Below are 16,371 nucleotides of genomic sequence, written 5' to 3'. Positions count from 1 at the left end.
ATCTTGGCATTTATCAATCTAAGGGCTTGTCATCTCCTCTGACATGTTTCACCACTGCAGCCCTTTGCCAAAAACCCAAGTACTGTTGCCACAGTTCTCATCTCATTAACTAACATCTCCATACTCAGGAGAGCTCATATTCCTTGTAGCATGAAGGACACTATCTTCTCACCTTTGGCCCAGTGTAGTAGACAGATGGTTTCAGAATGGCTTCCTAGTAACATCATTCCATACATCTGTTGTATGGAGCCTAATTAAACTAGTTAGGTGCTTGTACTGAGATAATGGACGACAAGATGTTCGATACAGTGACTACCCACGTTCAAATAATCTGATTAAGATGATTTTCAGCAATATGGATTCAGGTTTTCTGATTTTTCAGTTGCTAAGTTAGCCACTAAAATGAATTTCCCCTACATATTTATAGAAATGTCAAAAAGTACCCCCAGGTAATGCACATTTCTAGTAATAGATCGCCACAGTACAATGATCAACTTTCCTGCTCCTTATTTTAGTTTTTCTGATTAATTTTCTTTCCTTTACAGACCCTTATTTCTCCTTTGGGGACACCAGACCACAAACTCCCAAGCCATGGACCAATGTAAGTGATTGCAGCTCTTAATTTCACCTTGTCGTCACAACCTCAACCTCTAAATTATTTGTGGTCATTAATAGTTAATATAAATAAACTACATTACCACTAATCAGCACAGGAAAACAACGAAAAACAGATACACTAAAAATATAACAAAGTGTCAAAAAATATTAACAAGCTAATTTAATAAGAGTTATTTTATCAGAATCCAGCAATATTTTAACTATATTTATCTGTAGTAAAATCATAGAAACAGTGCAGTAATGCTGAGTTAGGTGGAAATGTGTTTTTACGCAGTGTCAACATGAATGCTGATTTATGCTAGTGAGCCTTCAGTATATGTGCACTTCAGTGCACTTCAGTGCAGCAGTCCTGTTCTCGCAAATTAACTGGATTTAACTCAGTTACAGTTTTACAGTCAGATCATCAAAAATGGCAGAACAATCTAAGGGCCAGATGTAGGAAGGAAGCAATTTGCGAGTTGCAAATTGCGAGTCCTTCCGACTCGCAATTTGCAACTCGCAAATTGCTATGCAGTACGGTGTCTCAGACACCGACTGCAACTCGCTATGGGGTCGCAATGACCCACCTCATGAATATTCATGAGGTGGGTCGCAAATTGCGGCCCCATAGCGAGTATAGGCACTTGCTAACATGGAGGCCTGCTGTAGTCAGCAGGCCTCCATGTTAGCGACCTGCTTTTCAATAAAGCAGTTTTCTTTTTTTTTTTAATGTGGCCCGTTTTCCCTAAGGGAAAACGAGCTGCATTTAAAAAAATCCGAAACCTTTTGTTTCGGTTTTTTCAGGGCAGGGAGTGGTCCCTTGGACCACTCCCTGCCCTGAAAAAATATTTTGGGGTCCATTTACAAAGGGGAAGGGGTCCCATGGGGACCCCTTCCCGTTTGCGAATGGGTTACCATCCACTTCAAGTGGATGGTAACTGCGACTCCATTTGCGACCGCATAAGCGGTCACAAATGGAATTGCATACCATTGCGAATCGCAAATAGGAAGGGAACACCCCTTCCTATTTGCGATTCGGAAATGCATTTTGCGAGTCGGTAACGACTCGCAAAATGCATTTCTGCATAGGAAACACGCATTTGCGAGTCGCAAACGGCAAATTTTGCCGTTTGCGACTCGCAAAGTGCTTCCTACATCTGGCCCTAAAAGACTTTAACATGGGCCATGCAGATAGAAGTATATGCGATCATTGATCTTCAAGCCACACTCTGAAAAAGGCCAATGTTTGCTCAGTCCAACTGCACAGTATGTCACCTGCATAAGCAATATGGCATACAGGAAATGATCAAGATTTTATAGGAACAATTTCCCTTAGACAATTCAAAAATCAGGTTGCAAATGTGTAAACTGGATTACCAGGTTGCAAAGGTGTATTCTTGTCTAATGCCCCATCACATTGGATTTGTGAACTCATGGTATTATATATTATGTGATTGCAGACTCATGTACTATGATACAATTCACTATAATTCACTCAGTATACCCAACACTTATCTTTGGACGCGCCAATTCGATCAATTTTCCCCATTTTGCTACCACAAATGTTAGTGTCAAAGTTGGTGGAATAGTCCACAAATCAAAAAGAAAGTCTATTGGCCCCACTGGTGCGACTCTTTTGAGCCAGTAGGGTTATTGTTGGTGCATAGTGAGTTATGAATTATGAACATAGCCCACCCCCCAGAAGTGTATCTGATTCATTCATATAGGATCAGCCTCTGAGGTCCATTCCTCTAAAAGGAAGCATTAGGGGTAAGGTACAGTATTTGCAGGCACCTCTCTACTGCCTCTCTAATAAACTACTCATGACTGTATGATGTCTGATTGTAGCATACTACGGGAAGAGTCCAGTGACAGCACATGTGATGTCACAACATTTTCAGCTAGTTTATATAAGCAGCAACATGCACAAGGGCGAATATTGTCCCCATCCAGTGCCATCTTCATTAGTTTCCAATACACATAGGCAATTTGCCACATGAAGCATATATAGATGAAAAGTAACAATATACCACAAAAATATAAACTAGCAGTTCATTTGAAACATACATTTCCATTTACCGCCTCTTGTTGATGAGTTTGATGGAATAAAGTTTGTTTTATTCTATACTTGACGGTGGACAGTTAACGTATTGCCACGAACTGAGCAGCTAGAAACGTCTTTATTTAGAAAAAGCTTCACAAGGTGTTTAAAATCCATAGTGAAGATAGAAGGAGATGTTTGTTCTTGTTGCTCAAAACATAAGCTCAAATGTTACAAAACAGACATTAGCAAGTCAGTACCTCAACAATTGGGTAATTGGCTATAAATGTCATATGTTTCTGGCACATACAGTCAATTTAAATATTTTAAAAGCCCTATTTTACATCAGTGCTTAATGTAGCTCTGGCTCCCAGATATATTTATTTATTCATGTAAGGAGGTTTAGAACAACCATCACTCTGCTAGAGTTTCCTGTGATGATCTTTTTGAATTTCCAAAAGCTGCCCCATTATGAAATGTGTAGACCAGCAGTGCTTAGCATCCGTGTCAGAGTTACAGGATAAACAAGTACGATGCAATACATAAAATAAAATGAGCGTTAATAGGCATGCTGGCATAGCCGGTGGTTAGCCCACAAACCTGGCATGAGTCAAGCCTTTTGTTGGCAGTCCTTGGTCTAAACAAATGTCTCTCCCTGACTCACTCCACCCATTAGCAACTGTGTACAATTACATATGTGCTACGATTTGATGCACATTGGTTACAGCGTCGGTTTATTTATGGAAACACTTCAGTCCATGACCCCAGCTGCGCATGTCTTGTTGTCGAACGTTAAAGAAAAGAGTTGAAATCTAAATTCTGTGAGAAACTCTAAAGGTTTCATTATGTGGAGGGTTTTGTTCCATATTAATTTCCTCTTTTTTGTGCTACTTCTTGACATCCTTTACCCCCCTCCCCCCCCCCAGCCTTCCAGTTGTCTAATATATATTTCTAGATATTCCAGACAGAAACAAAAAATAGCAAAAACGTTGTAACGGGAAAAGAGAAGTGTATAAGACCCGATAGTAAAATCTATTTCACTAGAAAGTCACATTTATCCATGGAATCCTGATTCACAAAGGCCGGGTTGCTGCAGTATTAGGTATGGAGATGTCACTAACAAGGAAGGATGTTCTGCTGCTTCTGTCGGTCGATGATAACCAGGGGAGGAGGCGTGTGTGTCCCTTGGGGAATGTCAGGCGAGATGGCCACAACATGAGGCCAACATTCACAGTCATAGCCTTGTGGGTATTCACGGGCACTTGCAATAACTATACCCAAGTATCCATATGTCCATTTACATGGACCAGTAGCTTCACGGAGTTTGTAAACGTAGAGAGAATCCACATCCCCCATGTTTCAAGGGGTGTGAATCAAAGGTTGTATTCATATGGAAATATTTTAAAGGTGTAAAACATGTATTTTGTAAACTTTATGTATATTCCTTTTCCACGTGTTAATTAATCCTTACTCCCAAAGAATATTTCCTCTCTTCGATAAAAAAATAAATAGATCAATAGAAACACTTTAGTATCATCACACTGCAGTGGTCACACTGCCCAGTAGCAGATGTAAACTTGCATTGTGTATATATGTTGCAAAAATGTGATTTTTGTTAAAAACCAACATTAATTCAAATATTAATTTCAACCAACATTGTCTTTTTTTAACTTACAGCACAAAAGCAGAAGCAGGTAAGACACTGTACCGTATACTTTCTAAGAAGGTGCGAATGTGGTGGCAGAAGTTATTGATCTAATCTGAAAGTTTCAATAGACTCAGAGGATGGCATTTCCCTTCCTCATACAGTGTGGAAAGAAATCCAAAAGGAGAGTTGATTTTGACAACACTTTTGACTGTAGACTTACACACAGGTGTAAGCTTGAAAGTTTCCACCACCTGAAATCATGGAGTGGAGACATCTAACACTGAATTTACAAGTGTACAGTTCCTCCTAGTAACTTTCCATGCACGGATGGAGCTCTCTGTCCGAGATCTGCCTATTGAAAAGATAGAGAAAATTATTAAAATTTATCAATTACAAAAATAGTAAAAATATTTTAGTGCCGACTACAAACGCAAATAATTTTAAACAAATATTTATAACTAAATAAAATAGAAATGACAGTACATTAATTCATCAAAATAAATGTTTATTGAATCATTCAAATCCACAAGTCCAGGAACGCTTCAAAGGAACCACGCACACACTGGGCCAAAGGTGTAAACAGTGGAAGTTTATTTTACCATGATGAGTTCCAGCTTACAGAAAGCTGTGATCAAGGCTTTGTGTAAACCAAAACGTGTCATAGGGAAATAAAACACCATTTGCACTGTTGGTCCTGAATGTGCGCAGTTCCTTTGAACAAACTGTTCGTGGATTTTGTTTACACTGGTCATTGCTCCTAGTTTTACACGCCACACTGTCTTGACCACAGTAGCGGTTGCTTGCAGTAGCGGTTGCTTGTTGGTCTTAAATAATTTAAATATATAAATTTATTTTTATACATTATTTATTTTTACCAAAATAAAAAATCCAACCCTCATCAGCATTTTTATTATTTAAGAAATTGATTTAAAATTATATTTAATTAATGTAACTTATTTCTTTCTAGTTTTTATACATGTTTAAAAATAAAATTGATTTTTTAATAAGGTAAAATATAAAATCATAAAATAGTCATTTATTCATTTTGTATATTTTTAACACTAAGTTAATTTTTTAATGTAACATTTGAAATAATTTAATTATTTTAACATTATCTGCTATGGCTTTTTATTTTAAGTCACTGCCTCCATTAGGGTCTACAGTGTGGGTTGCAGTACCAGTGATTGGTCATTTGTGGAACTAGATTCTCTCCAAAGCTGGGTTGGGATACATTTAAACCAACCTGCTTTTTGGCCTTTTGTGGTTTAGTAAATTTAGAAGTGAGGTTTGTGAATGGAAATGGTCTTATTATTTGTGGGTGTTTTTGTACTAGCAGGTATCTGCCTAAAATCCTTTTTACATTTTCCTAAATCTCTCCCATGGAGGAGCAGATATTCCCAATTTCCTAACCATGTCCCTTTGTCCCACCTGAATTTACCCCTCAAATATACACTAATATGTACAGAGATCTCAATATATACAAGATCAGAGAGGCAGAGGAGCAGATCCTCACCTCTAGGTAGTTTAAAGGCATTTTGTAGGACATGAGAAGTACCACTGTAGTAGTGCCAAACATACTACAAAATGCATTTTGTGAACAGACCTAAGTGTCTGTAATGATCTCTAAAGGGGATGGTCACCATATATGGGTCTCTAGAAGTTCACCGCACACAGAAGAAAGACCCATTTTTTTCTCCAGTGATCATAACAGATTTTACAACCCCCACCTCAAATCTTAAAAGCATAGACACGTCCATCGGGTCACACAATTCATACAGGTATAAACCTCATATATCTGTAGTGCTGATAATTTCAGATTGTACTCTATTCACTGTTAAGTAGTTAATTCAGTACATAGTATGCCACCCATTAAGAATTTGCTTGTGGACCAGTCTTGGCAGAATTATCAAATCATCCATTACTCTTGTATCAGTGAAATCCATTAATCTCTTAGCATCTGTTAGTAATGGAGTTTAAGAAAAAAATGCCTGTAAAATGTTTGCCATAGTATTTGCCACAATGCTAGTAAATATAATTAAGCAGAATTCATACAATGTTCGATATTGCCAAGGGCATAATTTGTGTGCTATTTGTTGAAATACAAATGTTATCTCATTTTTATTTAATTTGTCTATTACCGGTTTTATTGTTAAGATTGAGAAAAGGCTCATAATTTTTTTTAAAAAATGTATATTCCATTTAAGCATGGCTGTAAACTAATGCAAACAGCTGTGGAGCTTACCCTATTTTACAATTGGGAATTTGTTAATTCTGTTGACTCTCTGTAGCCCAGACACAAAATATCTACTTTACGTATCCATTACAGATTGGTTAGATTTGGTTTAGGATTGCTGGCGTATAAAGCAGTTAACTTCAATATGTCCAGTGCTCTTGATAACGCCCACAGAGCTATTCACAATGTCATGAAAAGTTAAATTGTTAGGTCGCTGAGCTTGTGAACGAATGAATCCAAATGTATTTTGTAGAAAAAAATATTTCATGAATTAGAATAACAAAACCACAGACCTAATATTCAAGACGACCTTACCAACAATAAAATATATAAATAAATAAATAATGACCAGTAATCCAGCCAATTAACCACAGTGATTTTAAAAGATACAAATAAGTATTTTGCACACAGTTCTATCTATAGCTCTTTCTATAATATCATGCCTTTAATTGTAGATGAAGTAGGGAAAGTCCAAAGACATGATCAATATCAGAATAAATTAGTAAGAAGCAGTATTTGGTGGCTGATATATAATTCTGGTATTAGCTGTGACGACTGCCGACTTTAGATATTTTTTGCACAAATCCAGAAGTGCTGGACACAAGCAGAATATGTGCTCAATTGACTCATCCTTAAATCCACAGAGTCTTAAGATCTCGAATTTTGCGCACTGCTAGTTCCATGCTCCCTCAAACTACCATATCAGTATATTTAATAAATGAAATCTTAGGTATATTATTTTGCAGACTGGATCCAATGATAACAACATATAGGGGCTAATTATGAGTTTGGCAGACAGTTCCGACAGGGAGGTTGCCACCACACAGGCTACCTCCCCGCCGGCCCCATTAAGAGTTTCCCGCTAGGTCAGCGGGTATAAACCTGGGTTTCCACCTGCTGGCCTAGCAGGAAACAGCCTACAGCATATTCTTGGCTCGTGATCAAGCTGGTGCCAATGCTGTAGCGGGGAGGGTGCAGTAGCACCCTTGAAATATTCACTATCTGCAAAGCAAAGCCGACAGTGAACATTGCGAGGGGGCTGGGCAGGGGGGCACTTGCACTGCGCATGTCAAGTGCATGGGCAGAGCAGGGCCCCCCCCCCCCCGGGCCTCTGCACCCGTTCTCAACCAGCCTTTTCATGGTGGTGTTACCGCCATGAAACCACTGGCAGAGAATGGGGTTGTAATCCCTGGTGAATGAGGACCTCCAGACAGCCGGGATCTCTGATCATGGTAGAGCTAGCGGTTCTCTGGCGGCCCTGCAGCCAAGGTTGTGATGAGGCGCTTGGACCACCGCGTTGGAGGCGGTCCAACTGCCATCCGCGAGTCTGGTGGTCTAGTGATCACCCATAGTCCTGTTTAAAATCCAAATAGGTATTGATATAATAATCTTCATATTTGTATGATTTTAAAATGTAGAGGTCCTCCTGTCGGCTATTACTCTTGAGGATCTTCTGTATTAAGGCCTTGCACTCTGGCCAAGTAATCTTTCCGTTATTGGAGGAAGGTTATTTTCTTCAGTGATCTTGTTCATACCCCCAATGCATAATCTGGTTTTAGTGCTGATAGGTCATTTGAGTTCCAATAATATCAGATGTTTTAAATAGTCCTTTTCAGCTGTAAAATATTCACAGACAAATTTGGGAATAGCTCCTTCATGATTTTGGTTGTCCCTAAATTCACTTTTAGATCATTATCTAGGTTGTAATCTTGTAGATGAAATAGCTGAGATTGGAGCCCTGCAGGGGTTAAACAAAATATGACAATATCTTCTGTGTACTCCAGATAGATGATAGCCACATGTCCAGGTTTTAGTGGAAGACCATTTGCATTCTCAAGATCTTGATTTAAATCTGATATGTATAAAGTGAGGGAGCTAAACCTTTGGAGTTTATCATTTTTGGAAAGAGTGACCTCCAGGTGAGCTTCACTTCAAGTCAGGTTCCCTTGTAATTAGGTATTAATTCCCCTTTTACTAATTTAGCCCATAAGTTCCTGTGGTTAACCTTATCAAATGTTGATGTTTAATCTAATCTATGTAGCATGTGTACAGAATTAGAATTTTCTTTAATGGCCTATTCACGTATTGGGAAAGTGCAACATTATTGTCTACTGCAGAGCAGCTAAGCCTTCTGATTGATAGGAAGAGAGAGTAAGTTCTGATGTTCAGCCCAGACATGCAGATTGTTAATTAGAAATGTACCTAATAGCTTCCTCTTTGCATTGAGGAGGGGAATGCAATGATTTTTGGGATGATTTTTGTGCATAGTGAATGTATTAACACCCTTTTCCAGGAGTGAGGAATTTGACTAGTTTGTAGTATTTTTTAAGAATAACCTTTGTAATCAATACAATTCTTTCATTTTTTTAAGTTTATAATGCAGTGTTTGTATATTTAGGGAAAACAATAAAGTCAGATGGATTACTTGCATAAAAACAGTAAACATATATTTTTCACTTCTCATATTATACATAATAATCAATTGTATTCTTGTAGCTTCCCATGCCATGCCCCACTATTAACAATAATAGCTTTCCATTGTGTAACTTTGAAGCGCAATAATGAAGATTCTGGTGGCTCCTTGAGCGTTTATTTATATTTCTCTTATTTGCTTTGATAGCGTTTTTTTGCCTCAATCTCTTATGCTCCAACAGGACCTTGCAGGGTTTTTACTTGCTTACAGTGTTCCTTTTTCTCCGAATTTTAACACTCAAGCTTTAGAGTTAGAATGTTTAGTGAATTTTTTTATGGCTGTTGTTGAGATTAAATTCAAAATTAAATGTAATAGATCCTTTTGAGTATTTAGCCATGTACCTTGTTTAATTCCCATTCAAATTTTAAAAGGGAATTCTCTGTTCCATCTAATTATTATTTAATTAAACTGTAACACAGATTCCTTAACTTGATAGTTACATTTTGGACAGAGTTCATAGCTCCAGTGTAACATAATGTTGAGGATTATGGCCACTCTCTTTCTACGGAATGGGTTTATAATCCTTGCATATCGAAAAATGTGTGTAATAAAGTACTGTGTGATCTATAATTCGCTTGTTGCTATTAGTGATAAAGGTAAGGTTTGACGGTTAGTCAGCTGAATATCTTGTGTCCCCGACTCAGCATGAATAATCTCCAAAATATCAGTGCTACGTTTATTTTAGAAATGAAAAAATGCCCTCATGTCGTCCCTTAACATCTTTTGTCAGGTTTTTGAAATAGATTACTCTTTGCCTTCAACTATCAGCTGTTCTGTGTTTGGTAAATTACCAATTTTTCCTCAAACACCAGCATATCATTTTCTTACAATATAGTTTTTTTGTTTTCAAATATCAGGTTTTTATTTGTTCATCAGTTTACAATCTTCTGAAAGTAACACATTCCTTATATTAATAATAATGAGCTGATTTTGTAGAGAACATGACTACTTCTCTTAAAGTGTCCAATAACTAGACTTCTGCAAGGATGTATGTAAAAGCTACTTTGAAAGAAAGACCAGTAGTTTGAAATAAAAAAGGTCAGGTTTTAAACTGTTTTTGAAGGAGACTTCAGAATATTCCAATTCACAGGGGCCATAAATCTGAAGGAGCTGCCCCCAGCTCTGGATCTTTAAGATTTAGGAACCTGTGATAACCAAGCATCTGATGATATTAGGTTTCTCTCTGTGATTAAGATTGAAGATATTGTGTGCTCAAATTTGACAGAGCCTTACAGCAATAGCAGAGGGCTTTAAAGTGCATCCATTTCTCAGTAGGAAGCCAGCGCAGGTCTCTCAGGCCAGCGCTCATGGGAGCACGCCTGGGAAGATTGAACAGCACAGGGGCAGCTGAGTTTTAGATTCTCTCTAGTCCACTTAGTCTTGGTTGTGTAAGTCCTAGCTATAGAACATTGCAGTAGTCTAGGTGGGAGATGACCAAGGCCTGAATTACACTTTTGTGGGACGAAAAAGGTAAGTGTCCCAGGTTCTTCTTAAGGATTCTTTAGATCCTGAAGCATTTTCCAGCTAGAGAGTTCACTTGGTCATCGAGCGAGAGCTTGTGTTCTAGTTAGATGCCAAGATTTTTTTACTTTTTGTTTCGTTGACGGAGAAGAGGCCGGATAGGTTGGCCACTATGCCGGGGACCTGATGTTGGGGTGGTTGCCTAAAATCAACACCTTTCTATTATCTCCATTAAGTTTTAAGCCGTTATGATCCATCCACTAGGCCACTTCCAGGAGACAAAGATTCAAAGGGTGATGATCAACTGCGTAGCATCGGATTATTGTGAAGCTGAAGGTTTCTATAACATCAGCCAACGGGAAAACATAAATCAATTCATGTGCAATATGTATTTATAAATCAATTTGTCATTTTTAGAAATTAAACAAATTGTTCATCAAAAATTCACAATTTTCTGAACATACACTGACCTTGACCCTAATTACACCTTCCCATACATATCACTCCATCCATCACTCTTTAAATTAAACAAAAGATTGATATTACCCTATAATACCCCAACTGTCATTAAATACCAGCTTTTCAGTGAGTGTACATCCACTAATTTGGTCTGAAATATCCGAATACAGGCTGAATTTTCTCATCAAATGCATTCAATACTGCTTCAAAAAGACAGACCCTGCTTCTCCTGCCCATGGGTTACCATCTCATACTGGGGAGGCTCATGAAATGCCAGAGATGCCCACTCAGTAAGCAAAGAATGACCCCCATACGACCATTTGATGTCAGTGGTTGTCACAAGATGCTACGGTTGCACACCTTGTGGCACAGAGACAAGGATGGCCACCAGGTTTGGTTGCCAGATAGCAGGAATGCATACCATATTTATTAGGGATGTCTACGCTACGCCTGGGATGCCCACCATAATGCAAGTGTGACCACCTCTTATGGATGTCTACCAGATACCATGCGTTGCTCCCTCAAGCTAGTGATAACCATCAGATGTCAAAAATACTCATCAGAGGCAAGTAATGGCCACCATGTATCTGGGATGTCCATGAAATGTCATTGAGCCCCAGAGTATTCCAGCTATCACTGCCACATATCAGGGGTCATCACTAGATATTAGGAATGCCCACAATATGCAAGTGATACCCACCAGTTCCCATGGGTGACAATGCAACATTTGGATGCGAAAAGTGGCCATTAAATGCAAGGGACGACTTAAGGATACTCAGTATACACCATGCATGGCCATCTGATTTCAGGGATGTCCACATTAGGCCAAAATAATCAGATGCCAAGTGGGACCACCAGATGGTATGGTGGCCACCCGATGTCAGAGAGTATTATTCAATGCCATGAATAAACAACCCATGCCTGGGATCGCCACTGAAACTAAGAGAGGTAGAGGAGATATCAGAGATGCCTACCAAAAATGGGAGAAAAGCTCACCATACAAACATGCACACAAAGATCAATATAAACACACGGAAGCATACACCTACACAATATTGCACAACCCTAATTGTCAGACACTTTTTGCTTTACTTGTTGTTTGCATCTTTGTGATGCTCACACTGATGCAAAGAAACACCATATAGATTGGTCCTGTTAGTGAGGGATTAAGGGGAAGGTTTTCAAAGAATAACAAGCACTCCTAACCAAATGGCAAAGTGCTACACAGCCTGCTTGGGGTTAGAAAGTAGGAGGGGGGAAAGCTGCTTTTCAGCCTTCTTAGGTGGATGTTGGTAAGGTATCTGTACCCTGTTCCAGGAGAATTAAACAGGTACCTGTGGGCTCTGCTGGCAGTGTTTGTGAATGGGAGGGATGGAAAGGAGCAAATTCTTCTATTTATAAAACTCAGCAGTGGGAATACAGTAAAGCAATCCAGCAACAGTCTCCTTTTTTATTTTCTGGTGAGATTTACCCTAAATTCATCAACAGAGGAGATGCCATTGCTTACAGTTCATATTTCAGACACTACAACAGAGATTAAATCAACCTTCTTACACTTTAGGTAAAGCTTGACCATCATGTATCGAACAAATTCAAACAGGTATAAAGCATTATACCCCTTAGACTGAGACCTAATACTACTACTAGTAGTATTGTTAACATATTTCCCTACATCAGAGCAACACAGTCTTCCTGGCTAAATCCTCAATGTACCTGGCAGTGAAAAATAAGGTCATCACCCTTTGCTAATTTTGAGAGGGATTTCCTGTCAGCATCATGGAGTTGATTCGCCAATAAACATATTTCTAACAACACCATACATGAGCCTGTACGGTTCAGCCCAAATTATGCAGCATCTAGTGCAATCCCCCATTCCCATCAGCCTTTATCACCCATCCATGATCAAATAGTATTTGCATTACTCCACCAGACACTGGTGCTACTACTCCAACAGCCTGAATTAATCATCCCTCATTAGCCAGTTTTGCTCAGTCAAAATCAATCAGTATTGCTGATTTGCCAAAGCCAATAAATCTTGTCCCTCAATCGCCAGTGCTGTGCAGCCATCACCACATAACACTGGTCAGCAGTCAGTGGTATCAATACATCTAGAAATGGTAATCCTCATTAGCTGTCATTCCTCATCCACTAGCCAGTGCTAGTCTTGCTCATCCACCATCAGGCACTGCTGGCAACACTACTTCTGCCAGTATTGCAATATTTCATCTAGTACTGCCAATCCCTCCATCAGCCAGTATTGCTCATCTACCATCCAGCAGCATTCCAAATTCTCCTGGAAGCATTGTTCATTCCTACCAGACAGTATTGCTTATTATCCATCTGCAAGTATTGCTTATGCTAAAGCCAGTATTGCTTATCCATCATTAGCCAGTATAACTTATTCACCATCCACCATTATTGCCTATACTTCACCCATTATTGTTCATCCCCCATCAGCCAGTATTACTCACCTCCATCTGTGTGTGTAACCAATACTTCAGCCAGTATTGCTGATCTCCCATTATCCTGTAATTACTATTCCTTAATCGCCAATAGAGTTCTTCCCAAATCAGCTAGTATTGCCCATCTCCACATCAATGATATCTATGAAGCTAAAATCACCTAACAAAACAATAGTGCTAAGCCCACAGAAGCCATCGCATGTGAAACTAGCAATTTAGAACACTACAAATTCCCAGAAAATCAACACCATATGACACAATTTAACACTGTATTGGAATTCATGAGGCCTGATTCAGAAAAGCTATTTCCATATGTAAGTGCATCTTAAACATGAAAGCAGCAATCTTTCATGTAAAGCCCTGTTTGTGATTCACACACTGTGGTTTTACAGGCATAAACAAGGGTAGCAGACAGTTTTCCATGCGAGTAAATCTATCTTCTACCAAGAGGAGGTGGTGGAGTTACAGAATGGCAAGCCCTCAAATATTGGGAGCATTCATAAATGTACTTCATTGTGAATATTCACAAAAAGTTCCTCAGCCTGCTCACAGCTTCGAAAAAGGTCAGAGATGTATACGATCAGTCGTAAATCCATAGGATAGGACTCGAAAGGGGAATACTTCTAAAAATGGAAGGGTGTAGGCGAAGGGGCTTCTCACAAGTAGGAAATATTTTTCCAATGACACAAAATATTTCAAAGTGCCCATGCTCTCATGGAAGGCATTTCCCTGTGTGTACCTATATGCTATGTATATGTATGGATGTAAAACTACTTTCTCATGTTCGTAAATGAGAAATCACAAGTATCTTCTGCCAGTACTTCTGTGAACCTCTGCGTGTCAAAGGCCTGCATATGTACTCCTAGAAACCTTATTGCATTCCCAATATAGCATAAATTTACTCCTATCTTAAGAAGATCCCCAACAGAGTATTTTTCAATTTTGGTTTATTTTTAATATCTGACCCACTTTGCAGCTTTAGTATTTTTCAGTAACATTCATAATATTCTTCCAATGGAGGGTCATTTTGAACAGAAAACTCTATTATGTTTAGTTTCTGGATAAATTAAAGATAGATTGAGAGACAGGCAACCAGCTACAGTTCCCCTCTATTATTTAATAAGTGTTATTAGATATTGTTAAAGCAAATGGCAGTCTATGACTTGTCCCTTCTGCACCCTTGTGAACAAAACAGGAGCAGATTTGAGGTCACAACATTCAAAGTAGATCTGCGGAGATCTATGTTGTCGCACTTGATTTTTGATGTCATTGACAATGTCATCAATGGCAACATTTTTGGTGTTACAAAACTGGGAAAGTAGTTGCTCTATTAAAAACAAAAACGGTATAACCTGTTTATGGGAATATGAGTAAAAAACATGAAAATTACGAACCAAAACATTTTCATGTCAATTAAGTGTTCATACACTGCATGTAGATGTGTGAAAATGGTATTTTCTTACATGTTGTTACCCTTGTCAAATCTAGGACTGCGGCTATTAAGACAAATGGAGGAAACTGGGTTACTGTGCCACCAAAGATGCCACATGATGGTACCATAGTACATGAAGACGCCTCGAAAATTGTCTTTTTCTACAGGAGAGGGAGCCCCAAAGTGGGAAAATATAATTTTGACTGTAGCTCTGAGACTCCTTGCACTGAAACTGCCTAAATGTACAGCATGGTTCAAATTAGAAACATATCCTTTTTTTGGGAGATTTTGTATTTTGCATGCCACTGCGTCACTAATCAGCTGATGTGTGTTGACAGTGTGAATCGAGCATTCGCTTTCTTTATCCTTATGGATGCTTCTGTTTGTTAAATAATTGTTAATTACACTAAATAGATTGTTTCATTTTGGTGAACTATAAACTTACCATCTCTCCATCATGTTTTCTTTCTTTTCTCTCCAGGGAAAAGAAAGTGAAGGAACGTGCGGAGTTCAAAAAGACCTCTCCGGACAAAAGCAAGACCAAGGACAGGACAAAGGACTCGACAAGGGCCATGGCCAGCTGCAAGGGCAAGGAGTCAGTCCTGGCAAGGGAAAAGACTATGGAGCAAGCCAAAGTTATGGACAGGAACCTGGCAAACAAGGAGTTCAAGGGACATGCTATGGAATAGCACAGGGAAAAGGTGAAGCACAGGACCAGGGAAAAGGTCAGGTATATGGGCAGGGAAAAGACCAGGGATATGATCAAGGAAAAGATTATGGAAAACACCAGTGGAAAGACCAAGCAAAAGACCAGGGGAAAAGTCAGGGAAAAGACCAGGGACATGGCCAGGTATATGGTCATGGAAAAGCTGAAGAAACACAACTTGGAGGTGGCAAGGGACAAGACCAGTGGCAAGGCTATGCAGAAAAAACAGGAAAGGGTCAAGCAGACGACAAGGGAAAGAGTCAAGAATATTGAAATGTAGAAAAGGTTCTTGAAGGGAGCCAAGGAAAGGGACATGAAGGAACGTGCCAGGGTAAAGACAAGGGACAAAAGCAGGGAAAGTAACTCGGGCAACTTCTAGAACAGAAACATGACAAGGAATCAATCAAACAAAAACCTTAATCTATTAATGCATGTTGTACCACATCTGCATTCAACAAATCTCTTCAGTCAAACCGTCTTAAAACTGCACAATCAGCTTCTATCTATGTATCACCATCTGACATTGTTAAAATGGATATAATTGCAGTCTATACTTTAAAATAAATGCATGAATCAATTATCATTTGTTCAATGCGTTGCGTTCAAAAAATGTATTTTCATTTATTTGTAAAACCACTCTTTCTACAATTATGTAGAACACTAGGGAATAATATTGCATTGTCAGCTCCTGGAACATATTGCACACTCCAAGATGGACTTAATTCCCTTTCAATACTCCTGAGAACTATGAGTTATCAAAATCACATCCACACTGATGATTTTTGTCCACATTGTGACTGCGTTTGAGCTGTTGGGAAGGCAATGCTTTGAATTTGAGAGAAATATATTTATACGGCTT

The 16,371-nt window shown here is 38.8% G+C and overlaps 1 protein-coding gene across 1 annotated transcript; it reads left to right on the top strand.

The window, feature by feature from the left end:
- The first annotated feature begins 550 nt into the window (after positions 1–550).
- Positions 551–16,092, top strand: LOC138258763 (uncharacterized). The gene is made up of 3 exons (XM_069206015.1): positions 551–601; positions 4,316–4,332; positions 15,288–16,092. Exons 1-3 carry the CDS (start codon positions 592–594, stop codon positions 15,783–15,785), a joined length of 525 nt encoding a protein of 174 aa, XP_069062116.1. The 5' UTR covers positions 551–591; the 3' UTR covers positions 15,786–16,092.
- The last annotated feature ends 279 nt before the right edge of the window (positions 16,093–16,371 follow it).

Source organism: Pleurodeles waltl, chromosome 9 (genome assembly GCF_031143425.1).
Source record: "Pleurodeles waltl isolate 20211129_DDA chromosome 9, aPleWal1.hap1.20221129, whole genome shotgun sequence".
NCBI lineage: Eukaryota > Metazoa > Chordata > Amphibia > Caudata > Salamandridae > Pleurodeles > Pleurodeles waltl.
This window is presented reverse-complemented; position numbering and strand designations above follow the sequence as displayed.